Source organism: Oncorhynchus clarkii, chromosome 7 (genome assembly GCF_045791955.1).
Source record: "Oncorhynchus clarkii lewisi isolate Uvic-CL-2024 chromosome 7, UVic_Ocla_1.0, whole genome shotgun sequence".
Classification (NCBI taxonomy): Eukaryota; Metazoa; Chordata; class Actinopteri; order Salmoniformes; family Salmonidae; genus Oncorhynchus; species Oncorhynchus clarkii.
In genome coordinates this window covers 37,174,183-37,200,634 of record NC_092153.1, presented here as the reverse complement: position 1 = coordinate 37,200,634, position 26,452 = coordinate 37,174,183, and the positions used below count along the sequence as shown (strand labels likewise).

The 26,452-nt window shown below is 42.1% G+C and overlaps 1 protein-coding gene across 1 annotated transcript in view; it reads right to left on the bottom strand.

Moving 5' to 3' along the window:
* The window catches only part of LOC139413250 (metabotropic glutamate receptor 4-like), a 361,254-nt gene that overhangs the window by 266,643 nt on the left and 68,159 nt on the right, over window positions 1–26,452 (bottom strand). Inside the window, exon 2 of the mRNA XM_071160398.1 lies at window positions 12,850–13,791. Coding sequence (XP_071016499.1) covers window positions 12,850–13,395 — 546 coding nt within the window. The 5' untranslated portion in view covers window positions 13,396–13,791. The remainder of the gene's footprint in view (window positions 1–12,849; window positions 13,792–26,452) is intronic.

Genomic DNA, 26,452 nt, shown 5'->3' with positions numbered 1-26,452 from the left:
ATTTAACCCATTTTTTTGGCACAAAACTACCTCCATACCTCTGTATTTTTGTACTATATTTTTTTACCGATACCAGGTGACCTTCAGACGAGGCTCTTGTTTGTAAGAGTCATATCTTTCCATAGAGGGGTCATATTAGTTAGTAGGCCAAACCGTTTGGACGGTAAAGAAATGTTTCGCAATCATCAATTTCATTGCTCAGTCTTACCAAAAAATATGTTAACGAGTGAGAAAAAAAAACTTGCCATGAAGGGAATGTATTTAGGTGTAAAGAGCTACACAGGCCTGTTTGGTCTATCACCCTGGAATGAATGCATTGGGTAGGAGCCGTGACAGGCTGATATTGAGCAGCGCTGTTCATCTTGATTCAGCCGTCATCTCATAAATGAAGTGTTAAATCAATTCAGACATGGGTCCTCATCCCATGGTGTCACTTGCAGGTTTACAGGGGAATAGAAAGGAGCATAAACGCAAGGAGCCGGAAGGGAAGGTGTGGATGCTGACATTTCCTGAGACCACTTCAGATGTCAGTGTTTCACCCTGCAGTGTGTTGACAGGGTTACAAACAGACTACTTAGAACCCCCCACCCCCACCCCACCCCGATCTTGGACCTGGGAACCCATTGGAGTCAGGTACACATGTTTTATTCCAGCCCAGCACTAAGAACCCTGATTCAGCTAATCAACACTGTTTATTTGATCATGCAGATAGTTATTCATGAAAAACTCCATAAACTAAGCCTAAGGTGTGTTACAGAACCTTTTATTGAATTTTTGTCCAAGGTAATTTCAGTTCAGAGTAAAATACATTTGGATTGGAATATATCAGAATCCAGTCTTACAGCTGTTTGGGCAATCAGCTACTGTGGTCATGTGATATGTGTGTGTCATATTTAATATAATGGGAGACAAGAAATATAATGGGAGACAAGGCCACAGCATGGCTCTGCTAGAGTACCTGAATAACGGTGCTAGCTATGACTGAGACCAAGGTGCCAATTCAATCAAATTAAGAGAAAACACAGGTGAAGGATAGTGAACTAAAGAATACTCATGCTGGAGTTACCTTTTGAACTAGGCAAATTACACACGTTTTTACAAACATTTTTATTAAGGTCCATCACTGTAATCCCTATCACCATTATTAGGGTTTGTTTTGTGAGTCTTGTTTACTCTGCCGTAGAGATTCAAAAAGTAAATGAACTCAACCAGCCTGCCATGCTTACACTGCGGTCCTTTTTATTTTATTTTTAAGTAGAAGGATAACTTGGCGATTTAACAAAACATCCCCAATGGACTTGCATGGACTTACTGCAATAACTGTTTCATTCCAGTTGAACACTGTCCCACTGGCTCAGAGCCAAGTGTGGAAAAAGAAAAGCAAACAGCAAGACATGACACCTGGAGCGCTGCTGTTAAAGGGGGCAATCAGCAGTTGCTACATCCATTTTTGGGACTTATAAATTAAGATGTACCAATTGATTCTTGAAGAATATAACTTTTATTAATGCTTTGTGATCTTAGTTCAACTGTCGTACCCCATCAGAACCCCAAAATATAAGCTTGTTTTACTCCGATATTTGCAAACAAAGTAAATGTAATCAAACACTGTATAGCCTAAAATCATGTTAAAACTATAGTTGTAATATCATATGATGGTCAGTCCTTGCATCCATAGCTCTGTCTATGAATTTGAGAGTGGTTACATTTCTCCAGCCCCATTACTCACTTTTTATCTAAACAGTGGTGAAGAGTACGCTTTGTTATTGTTTCAACTGCGGATTGCCACTTTGACGGAAAACTCCACCCAAAAACAGTATTTTGGAATTTGTTTCAATAGTCCATTCTTGACATCGTCTCAATGTTTTCCTTGTCAGCAATTAGGTTTTCGTTATGATGCAAAACACAGCACCATATTAGACATCATACAGGGATGATTTATGTATTTTGAAAGTTCCATATCTTGAAAACTTGATTGCTGACTAGCAAAACATTTTGGGATTATGTCAACAATGGACTAATGAAAGAAATACCAAAATACTTTTTGGGAAGTGCAAGTCCATTAAGAAATTTCCTTCTGTTTAAAAAAAGTTTTAGAATAAATCTCCTTGCTCCTGGTCACAAAGGAACTTTTCCATCGTGTTTGGCACAATGTTTTCTTCAATGTTTACTTACTTCCTACTTGAATTGTAATTTCACAGATAACAGTGGAAATTCATTTTTTGTGGATCAAGACATGCCAGGAGGAAAGTAAATGAGTGTAGCAATATCAAGTCTCTGTCGTAACAGCTAAAGATAAGGAATTGGGTGTTTGAAGTTTTGGCAGTTTATTTACAATAGAAGAAACAGAATTTAACCAACCGACCTGTTGTCTTTCAAGTCCTGCCATCAGAGATACTTTCACTAGGAAATATTACATATTTTCACTGCAGCCCTCCGGACCTCGTTGACGACTGAATGCAGCCCTCCGGCCCTCGTTGAAGACTGAATGCAGCCCTCCGGGCCTCGTTGAAGACTGAATGCAGCCCCCCGGGGCAAGAATTGGTTTGACACCCCTGGTCTAGACCTATGGCGTATGCTAGATTGGAACAGAGGCTTGAGAGGTGAGCAGCCGAGCCGTCCCCTTTAGGGCTGTCAAACACCTATCGGACAGCATACTTGTGTCCCTGTTCCCTTTTTTCCTCCGTCTCTCTATTGATTGACCTGTAAATGGGAGACAGCCACTGGCAGGAAGCAGACTGAAGCGGACCATCACAAACACCTTTCCTTTAACCCCAATATATCTGTACTCCTGTCACAACACGCCTCTCCAGCCAAAACACAATGGGTCAACAAATCTTGTAAAAAGGTTAAGAAGCTTAGCCGCAAATGCATTCAACGCATGCCAGTCAGTCAGCAACTCAGGCGCTTGAGTTCATTTAAATGAATCTAAAAAATAGCAGCAGGAGTTGAACAATCCTGTAGTTTATTCCTAAATGCTAATTTTCTTTGAACTTTTTATTATCCCTAACAGCGTTGCATTATTCATACTAATGCCAGAATGTAAATAGTAGGATTTATTATGGCCTCATGCATAAAATTACTCCTGAGAGCATGCCAGAAAAGATCCCTTTTACTATCTGTTTGGAAAAAACTCGGAGAAAGAAGAACAAGCAATGAACACTATGCACGGTGATGGCACGCCACAGCGGGGGTATCAATATCACATAAAGCATGTTGAGAAAGTTTACGGCTTGTGTATAACATCATGCCAGAGATCGTAACTTCTCACACAACCAAATGTGATGACGATTCTCTACTTAGCCTATCTCGGCTTTGTTGACCAAGGCATGTTTGGTTGGTACTATACCTAATCTCCCATGATGCCTTTACTGCTGTGTACTCTGATAAACATGTCACCGCGGCGACCGCCTGGTTGTGAAATGTGTAGGTGACGCGTGTCGCCTGGGTGAGGGCATCTGCTTTGCGAATAAATTATGAAATCACACAGCATGACTGGTCTCTCAATATGAATTCTCCTTTGCTCAGATGCCTGTCACAGTAGCTCCGTAGTCATGAGGAACAAGCTACATAGAGATGTTCTTGAGCTGCAGCTCGCCCCATGCTGCTGTTATGTGGGGCGGCAGGTAGCCTAGAGGTTAGAGCATTGGAATAGTAACCGAAAGGTTGCAAGATTGAATCCCCGAGCTGACGAGGTAAAAATCTGTCGTTCTGCCGCTGAACAAGGCAGTTAACCCACCGTTTCTAGGCCCTTATTGAAAATAAGAATGTGTTCTTAACTGACTTGCCAAGTTAAATAAAGCTTAAATAAAGGTGTGTAATAAAATAAAATAAAATTTTTATTTTTTTAAATCGGTGCCCAAAAAAATACAGTTTTCCGATTGTTATGAAAACTTGAAATCGGCCCTAATTAATCGGCCATTCCGATTAATCGGTCAACCTCTAGTTTCTATTGGACAAATCCAGGTATGTTTATTCCCGTTTCGTTGCATTTGCTGCTGTTTTTTTACAATAGAAATAGTGGACTGAATACACCTCCGATCACTCGTAAACACAGTTCACTTTCATAGCAGCCACGTTGTATTCCTTCTCGCATCTATTTGCTCTCGTCCCCTCACCTTTTCCCGTCGCTTGTGGACTTCAATGCACAATACATCAGCTGTATGTGACCAGGCGAAAAACCTCTCCAAGACAAGCCATATCATAACTGCTAGACACAGCCTAAATCGTTGTCACCATTAGCTAAAGTAACCGTTACGACTTCCTCCGAAGTCGGTCGCTCTCCTTGTTCGGGCGACGTTCGGCGGTCGACGTCACCGGTCTTCTAGCCATCGCCGATCCACCTTTCGTTTTCCATTTGTTTTGTCTATTCTTCCTACACACCTGGTTTCAATTCCATCAATTCCATGGTGTTTACTTAACCCTCGGTTCCCCACATGTCCTTGTCTGGTATTGTTTATTGTAAGTGCTTGTGCACGTTATGTCTGTTTGTTTTTGTCCCATTGTATAAATTGTTTTTGTTCAATGTGATTTTTTTCATTAAAACTGAGCCGTTGTAACTGTCTTTGCTCTCCTGCGCCTGACTTCTCCACCGCCAGTACGCACGCCTTACAGTAACATCATAGTTATTTTAGCTACAGTGCCTTGCGAAAGTATTCGGCCCCCTTGAACTTTGCGACCTTTTGCCACATTTCAGGCTTCAAACATAAAGATATAAAACTGTATTTTTTTGTGAAGAATCAACAACAAGTGGGACACAATCATGAAGTGGAACGACATTTATTGGAAATTTCAAACTTTTTTAACAAATCAAAAACTGAAAAATTGGGCGTGCAAAATTATTCAGCCCCCTTAAGTTAATACTTTGTAGCGCCACCTTTTGCTGCGATTACAGCTGTAAGTCGCTTGGGGTATGTCTCTATCAGTTTTGCACATCGAGAGACTGACATTTTTTTCCATTCCTCCTTGCAAAACAGCTCGAGCTCAGTGAGATTGGATGGAGAGCATTTGTGAACAGCAGTTTTCAGTTCTTTCCACAGATTCTCGATTGGATTCAGGTCTGGACTTTGACTTGGCCATTCTAACACCTGGATATGTTTATTTTTGAACCATTCCATTGTAGATTTTGCTTTATGTTTTGGATCATTGTCTTGTTGGAAGACAAATCTCCATCCCAGTCTCAGGTCTTTTGCAGACTCCATCAGGTTTTCTTCCAGAATGGTCCTGTATTTGGCTCCATCCATCTTCCCATCAATTTTAACCATCTTCCCTGTCCCTGCTGAAGAAAAGCAGGCCCAAACCATGATGCTGCCACCACCATGTTTGACAGTGGGGATGGTGTGTTCAGGGTGATGAGCTGTGTTGCTTTTACGCCAAACATAACGTTTTGCATTGAAACCAAAAAGTTTAATTTTGGTTTCATCTGACCAGAGCACCTTCTTCCACATGTTTGGTGTGTCTCCCAGGTGGCTTGTGGCAAACTTTAAACAACACTTTTTATGGATATCTTTAAGAAATGTCTTTTTTCTTGCCACTCTTCCATAAAGGCCAGATTTGTGCAATATACGACTGATTGTTGTCCTATGGACAGAGTCTCCCAGCTCAGATGTATATCTCTGCAGTTCATCCAGAGTGATCATGGGCCTCTTGGCTGCATCTCTGATCAGTCTTCTCCTTGTATGAGCTGAAAGTGTAGAGGGACGGCCAGGTCTTGGTAGATTTGCAGTGGTCTGATACTCCTTCCATTTCAATATTATCGCTTGCACAGTGCTCCTTGGGATGTTTAAAGCTTGGGAAATCTTTTTGTATCCAAATCCGGCTTTAAACTTCTTCACAACAGTATCTCGGACCTGCCTGGTGTGTTCCTTGTTCTTCATGATGCTCTCTGCGCTTTTAACGGACCTCTGAGACTATCACAGTGCAGGTGCATTTATACGGAGACTTGATTACACACAGGTGGATTGTATTTATCATCATTAGTCATTTAGGTCAACATTGGATCATTCAGAGATCCTCACTGAACTTCTGGGAGAGAGTTTGCTGCACTGAAAGTAAAGGGGCTGAATAATTTTGCACGCCCAATTTTTCAGTTTTTGATTTGTTAAAAAAGTTTGAAATATCCAATAAATGTCGTTCCACTTCATGATTGTGTCCCACTTGTTGTTGATTCTTCACAAAAAATACAGTTTTATATCTTTATGTTTGAAGCCTGAAATGTGGCAAAAGGTCGCAAAGTTCAAGGGGGCCGAATACTTTCGCAAGGCACTGTATGTTGACTAAAGCGTTAGTAAACACACTATAAGCATGCAGTAACTTTACAGTGTACAGTCAGTAAGCATTTCAATAAGCAGTTTAGCAGTTACACTGGCGGGCCCATGTGTCAATGTCAAACCAAAAGCTTACCTTGACTTGGAAGAGTTCCAGTGTTGTGTTGGGTAGTCATAGCCAGATAGCTGACATAGCATCCCTCTGTTTGAGTAGGCTAAACTAGCTCGCTAGCTGCATTTGCTAGTAAGTGGAAGTGAAATTATGAATTCTCTCTTCTCCTTCATCTTTGATTAAATGTGTTCAAAACTGTTCAACTATTGTCTCTCTCTTTGAGTCTACTCACCACATTGCTAGCTCGCTGTAGCTTATGCTTTCAGTACTAAGATTCATTCTCTGATCCTTTGATTAGGTGGAAAACATGTCAGTTCATGCTGCAAGAGCTCTGATAGGTTGGAGGATGTCCTCCGGAAGTTGTCATAATTACTGTGTAAGTCTATGGAAGGGGGTGAGAACCATGAGCCTCCTAGGTTTTGTATTGAAGTCAATGTATCCAGAGGAGGATGGAAGCTAGTTGTCCTCTGGCTACAACATGGTGCTAACCTACAGAGGAGACCTTCATTGCAACACAGTGTGTTTAATAAATTATTTGGCGATGTGAATATATTTAGTATAGTTTTATCTAAAAATGATAACCTTTAAAATGTTATACATTTTATGAAGTTCACTGAGGAGGATGGTCCTCCCATTCCTCCTCAGAGGAGCCTCCACTGCTGTGAATACCTCTGATGTTCAGCAGTGAGACCTATAGGTGTCAGCATGCTTTAGTTCAGCTGGCCCCTAGCCGAACTGGGCTAGCGTGCTTGCATTCTCCCTTAAGACCTTCGCTTGAAAAAAGCAGCAATAGTCCCGTTTGTCCATTTTGAGATGCCATAGCCAGTATACACTTCCTCAAAATAGCCAGGATTAATCGAATATATCTGTCATTAATTTTTGAAGAATAAATATTAAATCGCACAATTGTATATGTTTTGTGCAGTATTTCTCAATGACAAAATGTGCATGAAAACGAGTCGTCTCTCAGTGAATGACAACAAAGACTTTATTGAAGAATCCCTACTGTTGACCAATCACCGACTAAGCAACAGACTTTGGCTCTGAACTTCGGCTTGCCTCCAGAAAATAATTGTGTGCCTGAACAGCCCAAAAAAACTCACCGAAGTCCAAAACGAACAGAAATGTCACAAAACGTCATCATAATATATGCACGAACTCTACCGAATTGTTTCGGCTGGTAAGCATGCGGACACCTTAAGAAAGCAGGCACTAGTAGTCATCCCTATGAATGAGGAGAGTATTGACTCAACATGTGGCCAACTTCAGGTCCCTCAACACTGTACCTACATCACTGTACCTACATCACACGACTGTTTGATTATGCGGTTAGGTTGATGGGGGTCATGTAGGAGAGTAAAGGGGGTAGAGGGAGAAGAGATCAGAGTGAGACAAATTAAATATGTAGGGCTACCTCCTATAAAGGGGGGTAAGGGGAGAAGAGATCAGAGTGAGACAAATTAAATATGTAGAGCTACCTCCTATATACGGTAATGAACAGTGGAAAAGTGTTAATGATGCAGGACTTCCAAAAGGCTTCCCTGTGCGAATGGGATCAGAGACTGCTGTTGGAGATGTTCATTGCTGCACATTACGTGTAAGAAGTGTGTGTGTGTGTGTGTGTGTGTGTGTGTGTGTGTGTGTGAGCATCCCATCATGCTTGGCTCACTCAGGTCTATGCTTGCAGCCAGGCTGAGGAGGATGGAGAATGGAGTATACACCCCTCCTGGTTGGTACTGTATAGCCTTATGTGCTGCCTATGCCTCCCTGCCACATCCACAGGAGCTTGCTTTGATCACAGCCCTCTGCCACTTTGTTTGTGTAAATACCCATTCATAACTGAGCCACCAGTCTTCATGGTGATACATGCAACTACAGTTTAGGGAGGGATCTGAGATATTGTTGGAAGTGGCGGTCTTATCTTATTTTTCATGAATTATTATTTGCCATATGCACCAAATACAACAGGTGTAGTAAATCTTACTAAATGTAAACCTTACTAAATAAATGTTTAACAGCCCTTAAGTGTATTTCTTGCTAACCTAAAGGGAAAGATAGTAACAATAAAATAGCAATAACAAGGCTATATACAAGGGGTACCGGTACTGAGTCAACATGCAGGGGTACAGGGTAATTGAGGTAACATGTAGGTAGGGGTAAAGTGATTAGGCATAGATAATAACAAAGAGTAGCATCCAACATATATGAAGAGTGGGAGGGAATGTTAATGTTTGTGTGTCTTAGGTGTGTGTGTGTGTGTGTGTATGTGTGTGTGTGTGTGTGTGTGTGTGTGTGTGTGTGTGTGTGTGTGTTGGACTGTCAGTGTAATACGTGTGAATCTGTGGTTAGAATCCAGTTAGCCTGGTTAACAGAGTTGGTGCAATATATATATACACACAAATAAAATAAGGGGGTCAATGCAAGTATGCAAATAGTCCAGGTAGCCATTTGATCAAATGTTCAGCAGTCTAATGGCTTGAGCGTAGAAGCTGTTAAGGAGACCTTTGGTCCCAGACTTGTACTGGGTCATAAGCACTACCCTCTGTAGTGCCTTGAGGTCGGATGTTGAGCAGTTGCCATAGCAAGCGGTGATGCAGCCAGTCAGGATGCTCTCAATGGTGCAGCTGTACAATGTTTTGAGGATGTGCGCTCCCATGCCAAATATTTTCAACCTCCTGAGGGGGAATAGGCATTTTTGGACCATTAAAGGTCCTTAGTGATGTGGACACCAAGGAACTTGAAGGTCTCGACCCGCTCCACTACAGCCCCGTCGATGTAAATGGAGGCGTGCTCTCCCCTCCTTTTCCTGTAGTCCACGATCAGCTCCCTTGTCTTGCTCGCGTTGAGGGAGAGGTCGTTGTCCTGGCACCACACCGCCAGGTCTCTGACATCCTTCCTATAGGCTGTCTCATAGTCATTGGTGATCAGGCATACCACCTTCATGTTGTCGGCAAACCTAATAATGGTGTTGGAGTCCTACGTGGCCACGCAGTCGTGGGTGAACGGAGTACAGGTGTGAAAGGGTAGTGTTGAGTGCAATAGATATTTCTGGGATGATGGTGTTGATGTGAGCCATGACCTGCCATTCAAAGCATTTCATGGATAAACATTTGGATGCTATGGGGCAGTAGTCATTTAGGCAGGTTACATTGGTGTTCTTGGGCACAGGGACTATGGTGGTCTTCTTGAAACATGTAGGTATTGCAGACTGGGCTAGGGAGAAGTTGAAAATCTGAAGACACTTGCCAGCTGATCAGCGCATGCTCTGAGGACAAGTCCTGGTAATCCGTCTGGCCCTGCGGCCTTGTGAATGTTAACATGTTTAAAGGTCTTACAATGGCTACGGAGAGCGTAATCACACAGTCGTCTGGAAAAGCTGGTGCTCTCAAGCATGTTTCAGTGTTGCTTGCCTCGAAAGTGAGAACAGAAGGCATTTAGCTCATCTGGTAAACTCACGTCACTGGGCAGCTCATTTGCCAAATGGAGAGCGAGGGAGAGTTTATGTAATATAATGATCACAATTGTGACTGACCGCCTTGATTCGGTCTTATGTTGCAAAATTTGAAATTGTGTTTTTTACATTGGATCAAATCAGAGACAGAAAGCTACAAAATGGTATATCATACACTGCATTTGAGGTGGTAAGATGGAAAAGTATTTCTGCTTTGAAAGTTGACAAACTTGTAACCTCACTTTTGAGAAAAGGGCCTTTGAATGTTTTGGTACCTATTGGAGAGCTCTTCTTTGTCTACACCCATTCAGCATCGTTCACACCCATCTCTTACAGGGTCAAGCACCCAAACTAACTGGCTAAAGTTGGCTAGCTTGCTAGCTACTTCTAGACACAAAGTAGAGAACAGCTTACTGACCATTTTACTCGCCCTAGCAGAGCTGGTTAGGCTGTTTTTTATGTTATCCAGAGTCTTGGTGACTGCAACTGTGATGCTGGCAACAATTTACTCTTTTTGCCAACGTTTACTGACGCTAGCCATAGCAAACGGGTGTTGAGCGTTCGTAAATTTGTCAGTTATTCAGCGCTCTCGCACATTCATAGGTAGCTAGGTAAACAATGAACCGTAGTCCCAACTCATGATGTTACGACCTTGTATGAATCTGCAGGAAGCTAACCAACCAGGTTCAATGTTAGCAAAGCAAATGGCTCTGAGATATGAAATAAGACCATACACATAACGTTAGCTAGCATTTACATTTTAACTTGACATGAAAACGACTTTCTGTCAATTAGAAACGTGTAATATCTGAAAATGTAACTAGCTACACTCTAAAAATGAGGGGTTTAGCAAAGGTTCTAAGATTCTTCTAAGAACCAACTAAGGAGGTTCCTAGAAGAACCTTAGGCTTCTTGGCACTAAAAATGGCCCCCAAAAGGTTCTTCCAAGAAGCTCATAGGAGGTGGGGTTCATCGAGGAACCTCCTTAGTTGGTGAGGGTTTATGCAGAAACCAAGCTGCCCAACTGAAACGCTTGTAAAGAATGTGAGGATCTCCTCAATTAAGTTAAGGTTTGTCCCTTGTATGATATAAATTGATATTATTCTATGATTATACCATCTCTTTTCATATTTGTGCAAATGTTTCTAAAACAGAAAATGGACAATTCAACGGATATCAATCAACAATAAGGTAAGAATATGTAGGCTTTAAGAATATGTTGAAGGCTAGCTGTCTTGGGTGCAGATGACTGAACTGCTCACTTTTTGTGTCTATGTCTGCAGGTATACAGACAAGGAGGCATATCAAATGCACTGCAAAATCATTCTGGCTATGGATAAGGAGAACATCAACACATTAACATCAACAAGGGACAGGATCTACCCATTGGACTTGAGGCTGGGATGGGAGTTTACCTTATATTTATATTTGTAATTCTGCTTTGCCATTAAGATCATAATAAACACTGAGGACTAAAATATTGTGTTATTATTAACAATAATAGGGGAGGTGGGCTAGTTAAAAAATTAACCACAAAAGGTTATTTAAGGATCCATTAAAAGAGGTTATTCGAAGAACTTATAGACTTATAGGGGTTCCCCCACAGTTTAAATTTGAAAAACACCTAATGGATACTCCAGGAACCTTTACTTTTTAAGGTGTAGACTATCTTACCGTATACATCATGGATGGATGCTTCTCCCTGTCACGGTTGCCCTTAGTTTGAAGATGTAATCTGGAGACAGGTGTTTTCCCCATCTCATTAGCTATCATACTCTAATTCCACTGATTTCAAAACTCGGTCCTCCAGAAAGTGGAGAGCAATACTTAAGCAGTTCTACTAAGAGATATAGTTTTAAAAAAAAGATGCGTTAGACAGGATCACCAACACATACTAAACAGCTAAAATAGACAGAAGTGTGCTATATGGCAGACCAATCCGAACTCATCTCTAGGCATGTCCAGCACACTCATTATCTCAGCCAATCATGACTGGCGGCCTTTTTCTGTGACTAAACCAACTAGGCACGTAATTTAACAATTTGAATCGTATTTACAGATGCATACAAGTTTGTTATTAAGGCACATGAAAGTTTGCATGTTCCAGGAAAACGCATTTTCCGAAAAAACGCATTTTGATTTCATTTAAACAGTCTGCATTCAGATGGCTCTCCTGTGAAGTAGTGACCCCGCAACATATGCCTAGTTTCCTGAAACGAGTTAGTGAGATGTTTAGTAATAGATAAGCAAAATATCCAATTGGTCTTAAAACACAGCCTGAATGCATGCCTTCCAAGAGAGTAAAGGCAACACATTTCTTATCAAAAGGAAGAAATGACTCAATGAGCCAACACCACCTATCAAACCAGAGCAACAGAAGACGCAGCATAAACAGATCAGAGAAAGCAATTAAGAAGTTATTTCTAGGGCTGGGTGGACGGGGCTTATAAATCAGTGAAACCACGGGATTGGTATGTGATATGAACAAGGACAGCATGTGGATGAAAATGACTTTTCCTATCACAGGGTCGATCAAAGTAAGGAATCCAGGTCGAAAGAGAAACTTATGAGCAGACAATGAAATCAACTAATGTTGCATCCTATTATTTAGTATGTTGAGAGCATAGAGATGTACCAGAGTGCATCGCCTACCTTTGCATGTGTGCCATCTATCCAACTCTTTGGGCTAGAGGCAATAATTGTGACAATTTAGCAGTCCTCAGATTGAGATGGCCAATGGCATTACTTTAGGATTATGGGAACTATGGCGTTACAAGCACCATAATCTGCAAACTGAGCTACATGTCTCTGTCATTATTTATTCATGCTCTTCTTTCCAAATATCAGGGAACCAAATTGTGCTAGAACAGAAATGTTTTCCCAGGAATGAGGATAACATTCCCAACTAGAGCTAACACGGAACAAACTCCACAGTGTACATACATCAGATACTCACTAACACTGCAAACAAACCACAACCACACACAAGTAGTAAATCACCACCAAGGTGTGGTCCTTACCTTGAAGAGCCGCAGTATGTTGGCCACCATGATTGACACAGAGCTGGACGAGGCTCCGATGACTCCCACCACCCTCTCAGGCTTGGTGATGATGGGTGCCCCCCCGCCGAGACACTTGACGTCCGTCCCATCCTTCTCGATGAGAGCCTGGACGAAGGTGAGTGACTGCTCCAGGGCGTGGGTATCCCGGGAACACGTGTCTAGGATGCGCGCCCCCAGCGTGATATTGGGAAGCAGGGAATGGTCGTTGTTGATACGGTCCAGGGCGAACAGCATGGCCTCCAGACGATGGATCCCCTTCTCCTTCTTCAGCTCCCCGCAGGCCTTGCCTTCGTTGCCCCTGGAGTGCACGGGGAACAGGCCTCCCAGGGAGATATCCCCGTCGATGCGGATGGAGTTGAGGTGTGTGCCGCTCGGGACTTTGGGTTTAGCGGCTTGGGCGGCCGTGAGAGAGCAGTAAAGAAGGAGTAAGAGCCTGATCAGGCTGCCTCTGTGACAGATGCTGCCAGTCCGATGCAGAGCACACCCCTGGGGCTGAGACACCATGACCACAGCCCAGACACAAATCAAGACACACTCTAGAAACCAGCGGAATCAGGATCACAAAGAACACTAGTCTACTCTATATCCAGAGGGTTAATCTTAATAATACCTCTTGAAGCAGTGGGCACAGAACAGGCGTCCTCTCATGTTGCTTTGCTCTCAGAAGCACTCAATTATAATAGGAGCATTAATTTAGATGGCTCTTCAAAGGATATCTCCTCTTCCTTTCTTACATATGCATCTCCTTCTTTCCTCCTCACTCCATGGTCTGACCAACGTGGTGGGCACTCCTCTGCCCACTGTGCTCCTCGGCCCACTGTAACTCACCACCCTGCCTATGGAGATCCCTCACAGGGGGGGGTTCAGGCCGCTCAGGTCTCCGGGCTGCTGAGTGAATTCCTGCAAGATAAAGCAAAGTAGAAGCGATGAGACACACCACACAGTGACAGAGGGGCTAGATATGAGAGAAGGGATTCATGTTGGTTTGAGATTTTCACTGCTTTCTTTTTCTGTCTCAACTCCTTTTGCTGCAATCATGTGTGGAATGATGAGACAATTTTTTTTCTCTCAATCTCACACGCTCTCTCTCTCCCTCCTCCCTCTTCTCCCTCCCTACTCACCTCTCCATATTGAATTTAAAAGGGTTGCCATGGACTCCCAAGGTCGAAAGGCATGAAAGCCAGCTCCCAAACTCCTCTTTTCAACATACTCGGTAAGATACGCTGCCTACTGTACTAATGTGCCTACCATTGTTAGGTTGCTACACATACAAATGTTATCTCATGTCTTGATTACATGTCCAAGATCTCTCTAGGAACTTACAGTAGGGCCCTAAAGTGGCACTCCAGTCTCCTTTCACCTCAATGATTAGCTCTTTTTCCATCTATTGCTCCTCTATTGTTCCCGCAATAATGAGGGGAGGCCGATTACATCACATCAGAACAACTCCTTGAATGGCCTACTTTTTTGTCAACAAAAAAAAACACTATTTTGCTCAATACGTTTGGGTTTTTTTTACCCTAAAGTGTACATTCGTGTATTTACACTTGGGATATTGTTTTTCAACAGTAAATGCTCAAAAATAGCTGGAGGGCTTATTTGAAAGAAATATTTTTGTTGGTGACTCTCTCATCCATACAATTCTATTGATTATAACATCTACCTGTATTCAAAGATGGCACTAAAAGGCAAAAACAGACCAACATGTTAAGTTGGAGTGTCTTTTATACAAATTCACCATGCTATTGACACAATATCCCTTCTGTTGGATGACATATCACAGAGGAGGCAGATATTGGATGAATCATCACACATTCTCCTCCTTTTCTATTCTTCCATCAGCCCATTTCCCACTCCATTCTTCCCTACACCCACAACGCTGGCATATCTGAGACTGCGCCTTGGACGGCATAAAACCGTATGGATGGTTTCTCTGAAGAGACTGTGAAATTGTAATGATGACATTACTACAGAAGGAAAGCTGCTTTGATACAGGAGTAGGTAAGAGGGGAAATGTCCTCAGGAGAACTAGCGTTTCATAGTTAAACCCATAGTGTGACATGGTTCTTTAACTCTACACGCCCACAGTCACTTGTGTGAAGAAAGAGTCCCAAGCTAGCCCAGATGGGATTCAATTCCACAAATCCTACTGAAGGACAGTGTAGAATAAGAGTGTCATTGGACAAGTAGAATAACCTCTATTCATTGATCTGGAGCAGCGTTTCCCAAACTCAGTTCTGGGGACCCCAACGGGTGCACATTTAGTTTTTTGGCATAGTCCTACACAGCTGATTCAAATCATCAAAGCTTGATGATGATTTCATTGTGATGTTCTGGAGAACTGCTTGTGAAACAACTTCTGATGGGAAAACAAGGCTTTCTGAAGAATCTGGGTCTTTCACCAAATTGTGTCGAAAAACGGTTCATTACTTTAAGCACAATGCATATTTAGGGCATCTGCTGGTCAGTAATAAATAGCAGCGTCTGGTGTTTATATAGCACAGGGATGTAGTCGGCTCAATTGGATCAATTTCCCAATATTGAACTTAGTCGGGGTCTCAACTTACTGTTGGGAGTTAAAATAGTAGAATACACAAGGTACAATTAAAACATTTCACTTAGGGCCGTCTCTGACTGGATTTGTGGGTATGGATGGGGGTACGCAGACCCGAGTGCCACTGCGGCCCGTCACAATGAATTCAAATTTTTTGTGACCCTAATCCCCATCAAGGTTGCCCATCCCTGATATAGAAGTTTCTCCCACATTGTCAATCAAAACTCCATGGCGTAGCGGTTAGTCAAAGGTTTTGAAATCTAACACTCATTTAAAATATGAGGTATGCATCTTACATTATGCATCCCTTTTTTGCCTCCAAGTTTACTATTTTGGCCCCAAAAAACGATGAATCCATGGCATTACTTAGGATACGTAGAAGAAAAGCTTTAATATCATAGGCGATATTGCGATATGCCTGGTTGGGCCTCTCTACATTTCACTGACATTCACAACTCAACAATCCTCTACACTGAACAAAAATATAAAAACGCAACATGTAAAGTGTTTCATGAGCTGAAATAAAAGAACGCAGAAATGTTCCATGCCCACAAAGAGCTTATTTCTCTCAAATTGTGAGCACACATTTGTTTACATCCCTGTTAGTGAGCATTTATCCTTTGCCAAAATAATCCATCCACCTGACAAGAAGCTAATTAGACAGCATGATCATTACACAGGTGCATCTTGTGCAATAAAAGGCCACTAAAATGTGCAGTTTTGTAACACAGCGCCACAGATGTCTGAAGTTGAGGGAGCTTGCAATTGGCATGCTGACTGCAGGAATGTCCTCTAGAGCTATTGCCAGAAAAGTTTACGTTAATTTCTCTACCATAAACCACCTCCAATGTAACTTTAGAGAATTTGGCAGTATGTCCAACCGGCCTCACAAGCGCAGACCACGTATATGGCTAATGTCAACGTTGTGAACAGAGTGCCCAATGGTGGCGGTGGGGTTATGGTATGGACAAGCATAAGCTACGGACAATGAACCCAATTTGCATTTAATAGAGATACTGTGACGAGGCCCTGAGGCCAATTGTTGAGCCAATCATCTGCCTCCATCACCTTATGTTTCAGCATGATAATGCACGGCACAAGGATCTGTACATTCCACAGGCCACAATCAACAGCCTGATCATCTCTATAGAAGGAGATGTGTCGCACTGCATGAGGTAACGGGGTGGTCAAAACTGATACTGACTGGTTTTCTGATCCACGCCTCTACCTTTTTTTAAGGTATCTGTTACCAACAGATGCATTCAGTGCATTCAGAAAGTATTCAGACCCCGTTCCTTTTTCCACATTTCGTTACGCTACACCGTTATTCTAAAATATCTTACATTGTTTTACTTCCTCATCAATCAACACAAAATATCCCATAATGACAAAGCAAAAACTGGTTTGTAACATTTTTGCAAATTTATTAAAAACAAACTGAAATATCACATTTACATAAGTATTCAGACCATTCACTCTGTACCTTGCTGAAGCACTTTAGGCAGCGATAACAGCATCGAGTCTTCTTTGGTATGACGCTACAAGCTTGGCACACCTGTATTTGTGGAGTTTTTCCCATTCTTCTCTGCAGATCCTCTCAAGCTCTGTTAGGTTGGATGGGGAGCATCGCTGCACAGCTATTGTCAGGTCTCTCCAGAGAGTTTCGATTGGGTTCATACCAGGGCTCTGGCTGGGCCACTCAAGGACATTCAGAGACTTGTACCGAAGCCACTCCTGCGTTGTCTTGGCTGCGTGCTTAGGGTCATTGTCCTGTTGGAAGGTGAACCTTCACCCCAGTCTGAGGTCCTGAGCGCTCTGGAGCATGTTTTCATCATGGAGCTCTCTGTACTTGCTCCGTTCATCTTTGCCTCGATCGTGACTAGTCTCCCAGTCCCTGCGCTGAAAAACATCCCCACATTATGATGCTGCCACCACCTTGCTTCAACGTAGGCAGTGGTGTAAAGTAAAAATACTTAAAATTACTACTTAAGTCATTTTGGGGGTATCTGTACTCTACTATTTATATTTGACTACTTTTACTTCACTACATTCCTAAAGAAAATAATGTACTTTTTACGCCATAGATTTATTTCCCTGACACCCTAAAGTACTTCTTGCATGATGAATGCTTAGAAGGACAGGAATATTGTCCAATTCCCCCTTATCAAGAGAACACATGGTCATCCCTACCGCCTCTGATCTGGCAGATTCACTAAATATAAATGCATCATATGTAAATTATGTCTGAGTCTTGGATTGTACCCCTGACTATCCATTTAAAAAAAAAATGGAAAATGGTGCCTTCTGCTTTGCTTAATAAATTATTTATACTTTCACTTTTGATACTGAAGAATATTTTAGCAATTACATTTACTTTTGATACTTACATCCAAATCATTTTAGACTTTTACTCAAGTAGTATTTTACTGTGTGACTTTCACTTTTTCTTGAGTAACTTTCTATTAAGGTATCTATACTTTTACTCAAAGATTGGGTACTTTTTCCACCACTGACCATAGGGATGGTGCCAGGTTTCCTCCAGACGTGACGATGGCATTCAGGCCAAAGAGTTCAATCTTGGTTTCATCAGATCAGAGAATCTTGTTTCTCATGGTCTGAGAGTCTTTAGGTGCCTTTTGGCAATCTCCAAGTGTGCTGTCATGTGCCTTTTACTGGAGAGTGACCTCCGCCTGGCCACTACCATAAGGGCCTGATAGGTAGAGTGCTGCAGAGATGGTTGTCCTTCTGGTAGGTTCTTCTGGTAGGTTCTCCCGATGGTCACTCTCTGTCAGAGTGACCATCGGGTTCTTGGTCACCTCCCTTCTCCCCCGATTGCTCAGTTTGGCTGAGACATCATGTCTTGGTTTTTGCTCTGACATGCACTGTCAACTGTGGGACCTTATATAGATCAATGGAATTTACCACTGGTGGACTCCAATCAAGTTGTAGAAACATCAAGGATGATCAATGGAAACAGTATGCACCGGAGTTCAATTTTGAGTCTCACAGCAAAACGCCTGAATACTTACGTAAATAGGGTATTTTATTTATATTTACAAAAAAAATAAAAAATCAGCTTCGTCATTATGGGATATTGTGTGTAGATTGATGAGGATTTTATTTATTTAATCCATTTTAGAATAAGGCTGTAACGTAACAAAATGTGGAAAAAGTCAAGGGGTCTGAATACTTTCCGAAGGCACTGTAGATAATTACCACAACTGTACGCTCTGCTGAACAATGCAACACTGTGCTGTTTCAGATAGATAGTTCTTGTATCGAGAGAGACAAACTAAATTATAAAACGCATCTGCAAATTGACATCAGGTTTGATAGGATTAGCCATTTTTTATTTCACCAGCTTTTAGCCTATGCTACCAACTAACCTTGCGGTTAGAGTGTCTGCCTTGAGTTTGGAAGGTTGGGAGTTTGATCCCTGGCTGAGTCATACCAAAGACTATAAAACTGTGCTGCAATGCTGCTGTTTGGCACTTAGCATTAAGGAGATAGATTGGGGGCAAGGCTCTGCGATAGACTTGTGTCCTGTCCAGGAGGTATACTTGAAGCCTTGTTCAAGGCTACTTACTTACTTGCAAATGGTTGCTGTCCTGTATGTTCCTGACACTGTTCAGTCTTGGCAGCAGGAGCAGTAATGGGATCTGAAGGAACAATCTCCCAGCATACAATAGAGGTGAATGTGCTGGTTTTGCCAAAGGAGTGTGTTAGTCAGACGATGGACTGCTGCACCAAGGGCCAAGGTTCACTGTGAGCATATTGGAAAGGCCCTATGAATACACTGAACTATCTGCTACCGAGTGAAGTAATTTTGCAGAGTTCATTCACCGCAGATTCCCTTTAAATGCAGCAGAAAGAGAAGGGAGGGAGAGCCCAGGAAGCCTGACCACCAACTGACTGTAACCTCCCCCCCAAAGGCCAACCACACATCCACAGCACAGGACACCTAACTAAAACTAAATAAAGATAATAACGGAATAGAATTCTAAAAATTCAAATAGCTTTTTACCTATAATATAGATAAATTATATAGTATTTGGAGAGCAATAGGAGAAGGTCCTGAGGAAGATTCATGTTATTGTGGTAAGCAATGCTTCTGGTATCAAACTATTGTTTTAAAGGGCAGGTCTCTAAAGAGGTACAAATATAACAGATATCCTCCATTTGTAATTTGCAAAATTAAGAGGTGGTCATATTTATATGGTCATATTTCCCTGCAAAAGACAAAGCAATATGGCAACAATTTCAATCACTCAATAACAACTTCATCTGGAAAACCTTTAGATCATATGATGTTAACTTGTTTAGTCACTCAACAAAATCACAGCATTGGGTTTAAAATTAGCTCTGGGAACACGAGAGTGCATCAATCAATATTGTCGACATCAGGATTGCCCTTCGTCTCCCAGGCTAAGATGCATATCAAGTAATAATCCCAATGTGATTGTGGTGAGAGTGTTCCACACTCACAGTCTGCAGTTTTGACAGTCAGGTCTGTTTCACTTGGCCTGGCCTTGAATGTCTTTATCTCTGAACCCTCTTAATATCAACCCACCGTCACAGGTCGCCAGAGACCAGAAAAATCCCATGTCAATCATCAGTCAGGGATTGGGATAATCACAGGCCAGTGGGATTATGGAACGAAAAATTTGAATCAAACCGTATAAACAATGGTAAACTGGAATGAGAATATTAGAAATTGGCATATTTAATACGATTACCATATTCTTAATGGTATGAGCTGTGTACAATAGCTGTTATTATGATATTCTGATATTAACATTAAGTTAACATTAAGATAAGATGCTTTGAATGTTATTACCATGTGTTTACAGTACATCTCCGGTATGGTTTTGGTTTACTAATGAGGTGGTATTATGCTCAGACGAATCAGTCTCCCACACTGAGAAGGCTGAGACGAAGACTGTGTTTGAGGTGAACAAAATGTGTCAATATTTACAGACAGTCCTGAAGTTAGAGCAGTAAATATGCTCTGCTAAATAGTATATTGAGTAAAAACAACAGATGTATCATAGCCACAAAATGTCACAGACCGCTGAGGGAATTATGTGGGATTCATATCAAAAGAATAACCTTTACTCAAGTTTAGAGGCAATGTTTGTAATATAGACTGGATTCATTTGAAAAGGGCACAAAATAACCTTTAGGCAAGAGTAGCAAGTCTGCTATTGCATACGGCCACATAACTAATAACGGTGATTGAGCATTCAACACCTCATGCCTGGCTGAGCTGACAAGAATGGCCTGTTGGATAGTGTTTGTTTATTTCGATTCACATTAGCTACTCTTCCTATGATGCTGATCACCATTATCTAGGCATAATGGTGTGTTTTTGAATTCCGTATTTGATATTTGCACTTTAGATATTGACATGCAATGCCACAGCTGTATTATGGGAGGGGGGGGGTTGCTCCATGGGAGGGCCTTTACCCCTTGACTACATTTTTCAGTAGGCAATATCCAATCCCAAAAACATTTCCCTCTTATAGAATTGGTTAGAGACGTATAGACCATGGAAAGGAAAAAAACAACATTCCTCAACACTTTTCTCAATCTGTCTGCTTTAGAAAATGCACTAAACTTCAAAGTACCCGCATGTATTTTCTTTGAAGTAGCTGTATTTCTCACAAACAGAACGTGTACTTCAGACCGTCCCTTCAAAAAAACAAGAAAAAAAAACAAACATTCATACCAACTTACACTTCAAAAGGAAGATGTTTCAGCAGGCCAGTCCAAACGGTTTGGCATGCGGTATAGAAAATCCATAAATGGCGACAGGGAGCCACTTGAAGAAAATCTATATTTTTGTTGTATTATTTCCCTCTCCCTTCTCTAAAAGCCGTGTAGCTTTTATAGAAGGGAAATGGGGGAAATGGGGAAAGCAAGCAGCCAGTGAGAGCCTCTTTAGGATGTGCTGTAGTTCCTCTGGACAGAGACAGAGACAGACGGCAGGCGGAGCTGTCTAATTGACACTCACTCCAGAATGTTGATGCTCCAACAGCCGATCAATAGGAAGGTATGAGACTGCCCTCAAGGAAGAAGTGAATGGATGGAGAGGGAAAGAGCATGGCTGCACATGAAGGGTTGGAGAGATTGTAACATGCTACTATGATATTTTCATTCTGGATATGATCGGTTTAAGAGCCTGCAGGGCTGGTTTCGACTTGGTTTTTCTTGGTGGACAGTTGGAAATGTGGAGTGAGGGTCAGTGGTTGCATATAGGTGAATGGTTTATAACTTGATATGGTCTTGACAACAGAAAATTATGGATGTTTGGTGAACAAGGTCACTGCTTGGCAACTGCTTGTATCAGACAATGTCGACACATCCTTTAACACATCTTTAACATTTGGGTTGATTGTTATTGCACAGTAGTTTCTCAACCATCATTATATTGTTGGCCAATGACAGTGAAGCAATATGCACGGTCTAGATTCAGGCATTGGCGTACGCAGTTATTTTTTCATCATGACTGATACACTGTACAACCAAACAACAAAAAATTTTATGTAAAGTGGGCATCAGCTTTCGTAAAAGGGCCAATATGTATGTTGGCATGTTGGTGATCCTAAACAGAGTATAAATAAAGGTTTTCAGAGACACTGATCTAAGATCAGTTTCTGCATTTTCCCTCTAATGGTAAAGGTCATGATTTGGTGAGGGTAAGCTGATCCTAGATATGTGCCTGAGGGCAACTTCTACCCGGAGATAAGCATCAAACAGCGAAATGGATGACAGCCTTTTCAGTAGAGCTTCTGTCCATTCCCAGAAAATCCCTTTTCTTAGTTGCACACACATACACAGCAAGCGGAGCAGTAGATCCAGTGACAGTTATGATTTATTTAGAGCCTGGAAAATGTGTTAAACGTCAGGAAGATATGACATTATGCATCAGCTGACTCTTGTGGTCGTTTGATGGGAAACCCTTAGGAAACACTGGCACGATTTGTCTCAGAAAACAACAACTTTATGACAGCCACACCAGAGAGGAGTTCCAGTTATGTGCTGTACATGGAAGATATTGTTTTCTCCAAATGCATGAAAGGAAAGCCTATTAAAAACGACTGAATTTGAAACAAGTATTTATGGCGCACAATGTAATGGGGTTGTTTTTAGTGCAGACTTATCCTACAAAGAGGACATTGAGGGTGGGAAAAAGGAAATGACTGACTGAAAGAGGGCCCTTTCTAAATGTTCTGTTTACTCTCAGAATGCTTTCCCTTGTAATGGAGGGATAGATTCATTTAACGGCGTCTGGTGGAAGATAAAATGGTCTGAAATGTGAGAACTAACCCAGACTTCACTCACCCTAAGAGTGCTGTAGAATGGATGCATCACATTGCATTAAGAGAGGGATGGAATAAAAGCACAGAGAGAGGGATAGAGAAAGGAATGATAGGAGGATAGATAGCCCAAAAGAGTGGTAATGTGGAAGCTTGCTAAGTACCCATTACTGGCTCCATCTGTCATGACTATCCCACTTCAAACCTCCTTTATATCCTTTTTTTTCCCAGTTCATTTTTTCTTGCGCAGTCTTTCCTTTCAGAAATAAGAAACATTTTCTCCATTCTAAGCCTATATCAGGACCGGTGTTATGGGCTGCCCCGTTCCTCCTTGCCCGTCCAAATAAAATATTGAAATATTGATCATTTATTTTACCGAGACGCGCGCCAACAGAAAGACTCAGATAAAGCATCCGTGCGAGCGAAACAGTGCCCCCTCCGTATGTGTAGACCATATATCGGATGCTGTCTGGACCAAAGGAGTATGGCATGTCATTATTTCTTTCTGGCCAGACAGCATCAGGTACATGGCCTACATATGGTAAGACAGAGGGGCACTGTTTCACTTGCTAGTGTAAGCAGAAGAGACGAGACGAGAGGGCTCACTCTCACAAAAACCTGTTCTGAATAAGCCCAATGCGTTTCTATGGGCGTAATATGCAGATCTAAGCTTGTCGCCTGCAATCCCGCTTTTGGGACAAAGACTCGGAGACATGAGCATCTTGTTACTATATATAGATCTCTGGTTCCAGTCACTTGCGAATTGGAAAGGAAAGTTGGTGGGTGCATAGTGCACGGTTCAGATGCTGGATTCCCCGAAAGTAATATGCAAAAATTATATAAATTAGACCTGTCTAAATAAGATAATTCAAAATACTTCACCAGAGAGCATGATTTAGCCACTGAGGATCATAAGCTTCTTAAAAAAATAGCTGTGGATTGTTTCAAATCACAAGTGCATAGGCTTATGCTGATTTGGGAAGCCACGATTTGGGCCACGTGCGTGGCAATAGACCTAACATTCTGATTAGACCTGGCGCACATGTTGATTTTGTCCATCCACATCGGATGTGATCAGGACAAGCAGGTTGAAACATCAAAACGAACTCTGAACCAACTACTCCTGGGATATAAACAGTGGGTTGTTATTTTACCTGAAATGCATAAGGTCCTCGACTCCACAATTAATCCACAGATTTAAAAAAGTCAACCACGTTAGTTTCTAGTAATCTCTCCTCGTTCAATTTCCGTCTTCTTCTTCTTTGGACTTTATATGGAGGTTGGCAAACAACTAAGGTGCGTTACCAACACCAACTGGACTGAAGTGTGGACCTCAGTTCACCTTTCAAATCACCCACATGGGTATACGCTCCAAATAACCAAGGAGGAGATGGGACTTGCAGTGTGTCATGCGTCAAAAATAGAACCAAGTTCTATTTTAGCTCCTGGCTATGTAGACGCTTGCAAGCAGTTTGGATGAAATTATTGAATAACATGTACAGTACCAGTCAAAAGTTTGGAAACACCTACTCATTCAAGGGTTTTTCTTTATTTTTACTATTTTCTACATTGTAGAATAATATTGAAGACACCAGAACTATTAAAAAACACATATGGAATCATGTAGTAAACAAAAAAAGTGTTAAAACAAATAAAAATATATTTTAGACTTTAAATTCTTCAAAGCAGCCACCCTTTGTTTTATTGACTGCTTTGCACTCTTGGCAGTCTCTCAACCAGCTTCACCTGGAATGCTTTTCCAACAGCCTTGAAGGAGTTCCCTCATATGCTGAGCACTTGTCGGCTGCTTTTCCTTCACTCTACTGTCCAACTCAGCCCAAACCATCTCAATTGGGTTGAGGTTGGGAGATCGTGGAGGCCAGGTCATCTGATGCAGCACATAATCACTCTCCTTCTTGGTCAAATAGCCCTTACACAGTCTGGAGGTGTGGGGTCAATTTTTTGTTGAAAAAAACAAATGCTAGTGGGACTAAGTGCAAACCAGATGAGATGGTGTATTGCTGCAGAATGCTACAATAGCCATGCTGGCTAAGTGTGCCTTGAATTCTAAATAAATCACAGACAATGTCACCAGCAAAGCATCCCCACACCATCACACTTCCTCCTCCATGCTTCACGGTGGGAACCACACATGTGGAGATCATCTTCTCACCTACTCTGTATCTCACAAATACACAGTGGTTGTCTCTTGGCCCAAGCAAGTCTCTTCTTATTATTGGTGTCCTTCAGTAGTGGTTTCTTTGCAGCAATTCGACCATGAAGGCCTGAATCTAACAGTCTCCTCTGAATAGTTGATGTTGAGATGTGTTTGTTACTTGAACTCTGTGAAGCTGTTATTTGGGCTGCAATTTCTGAGGCTGGTAACTCTAATGAACTTATCCTCTGCAGCAGAGGTAACTGGGTCTTCCTTTCCTGTGGTGGTCCTCATGAGATCCAGTTTCATCATAGTGCTTGATGGTTTTTGCGACACTACTTGAAGAAACTTTCAGTTCTTCAAATGTTCCGGATTGACTGACCTTCATGTCTTAAAGTGATGATGGACTGTCGTTTTCTCTTTGCTTATTTGTGCTGTTCTTGTCATTATATGGACTTGGTATGTAACCAAATAGGGCTATCTTCTGTATACCACCCCTACCTTGTCACAACACAACTGACTGTCTCAAACGCATTAAGAAGGAAAGATATTCTGCAAAATAACTTTTAACAAGGCACACCTGTTAATTTAATTGCATTCCAGGTGACTACATCATGAAGCTGGTTGAGAGAATGCCAAGTGTGCAAAGCTGTCATCAAGGCACAGGTCTCAAATATATACACTGCTCAAAAAAATAAAGGGCACACTTAAACAACACAATGTAACTCCAAGTCAATCACACTTCTGTGAAATCAAACTGTCCACTTAGGAAGCAACATTGATTGACAATAAATTTCACATGCTGTTGTGCAAATGGAATAGACAACAGGTGGAAATTATAGGCAATTAGCAAGACACCCCCAATAAAGGAGTGGTTCTGCAGGTGGGGACCACAGACCACTTCTCAGTTCCTATGCTTCCTGGCTGATGTTTTGGTCACTTTTGAATGCTGTGGCGGTGCTTTCACTCTAGTGGTAGCATGAGACGGAGTCTACAACCCACACAAGTGGCTCAGGTAGTGCAGCTCATCATGGATGGCACATCAATGCGAGCTGTGGCAAGAAGGTTTGCTGTGTCTGTCAGCGTAGTGTCCAGAGCATGGAGGCGCTACCAGGAGACAGGCCAGTACATCAGGAGACGTGGAGGAGGCCGGAGGAGGGCAACAACCCAGCAGCAGTGGGGGTTGTGCTTACAGCCCAACACCGTGCAGGACGTTTGGCATTTGCCAGAGAACACCAAGATTGGCAAATTCGCCACCAGCGCCCTGTGCTCTTCACAGATGAAAGCAGGTTCACACTGAGCACATGTAACAGACGTGACAGAGTCTGGAGAAGCCGTGGAGAACGTGCTGCTGCCTGCAACATCCTCCAGCATGACCGGTTTGGCGGTGGGTCAGTCATGGTGTGGGGTGGCATTTCTTTGGGGGGCCGCACAGCCCTCCATGTGCTCACCAGAGGTAGCCTGACTGCCATTAGGTACCGAGATGAGATCCTCAGACCCCTTGTGAGACCATATGCTGGTGCGGTTGGCCCT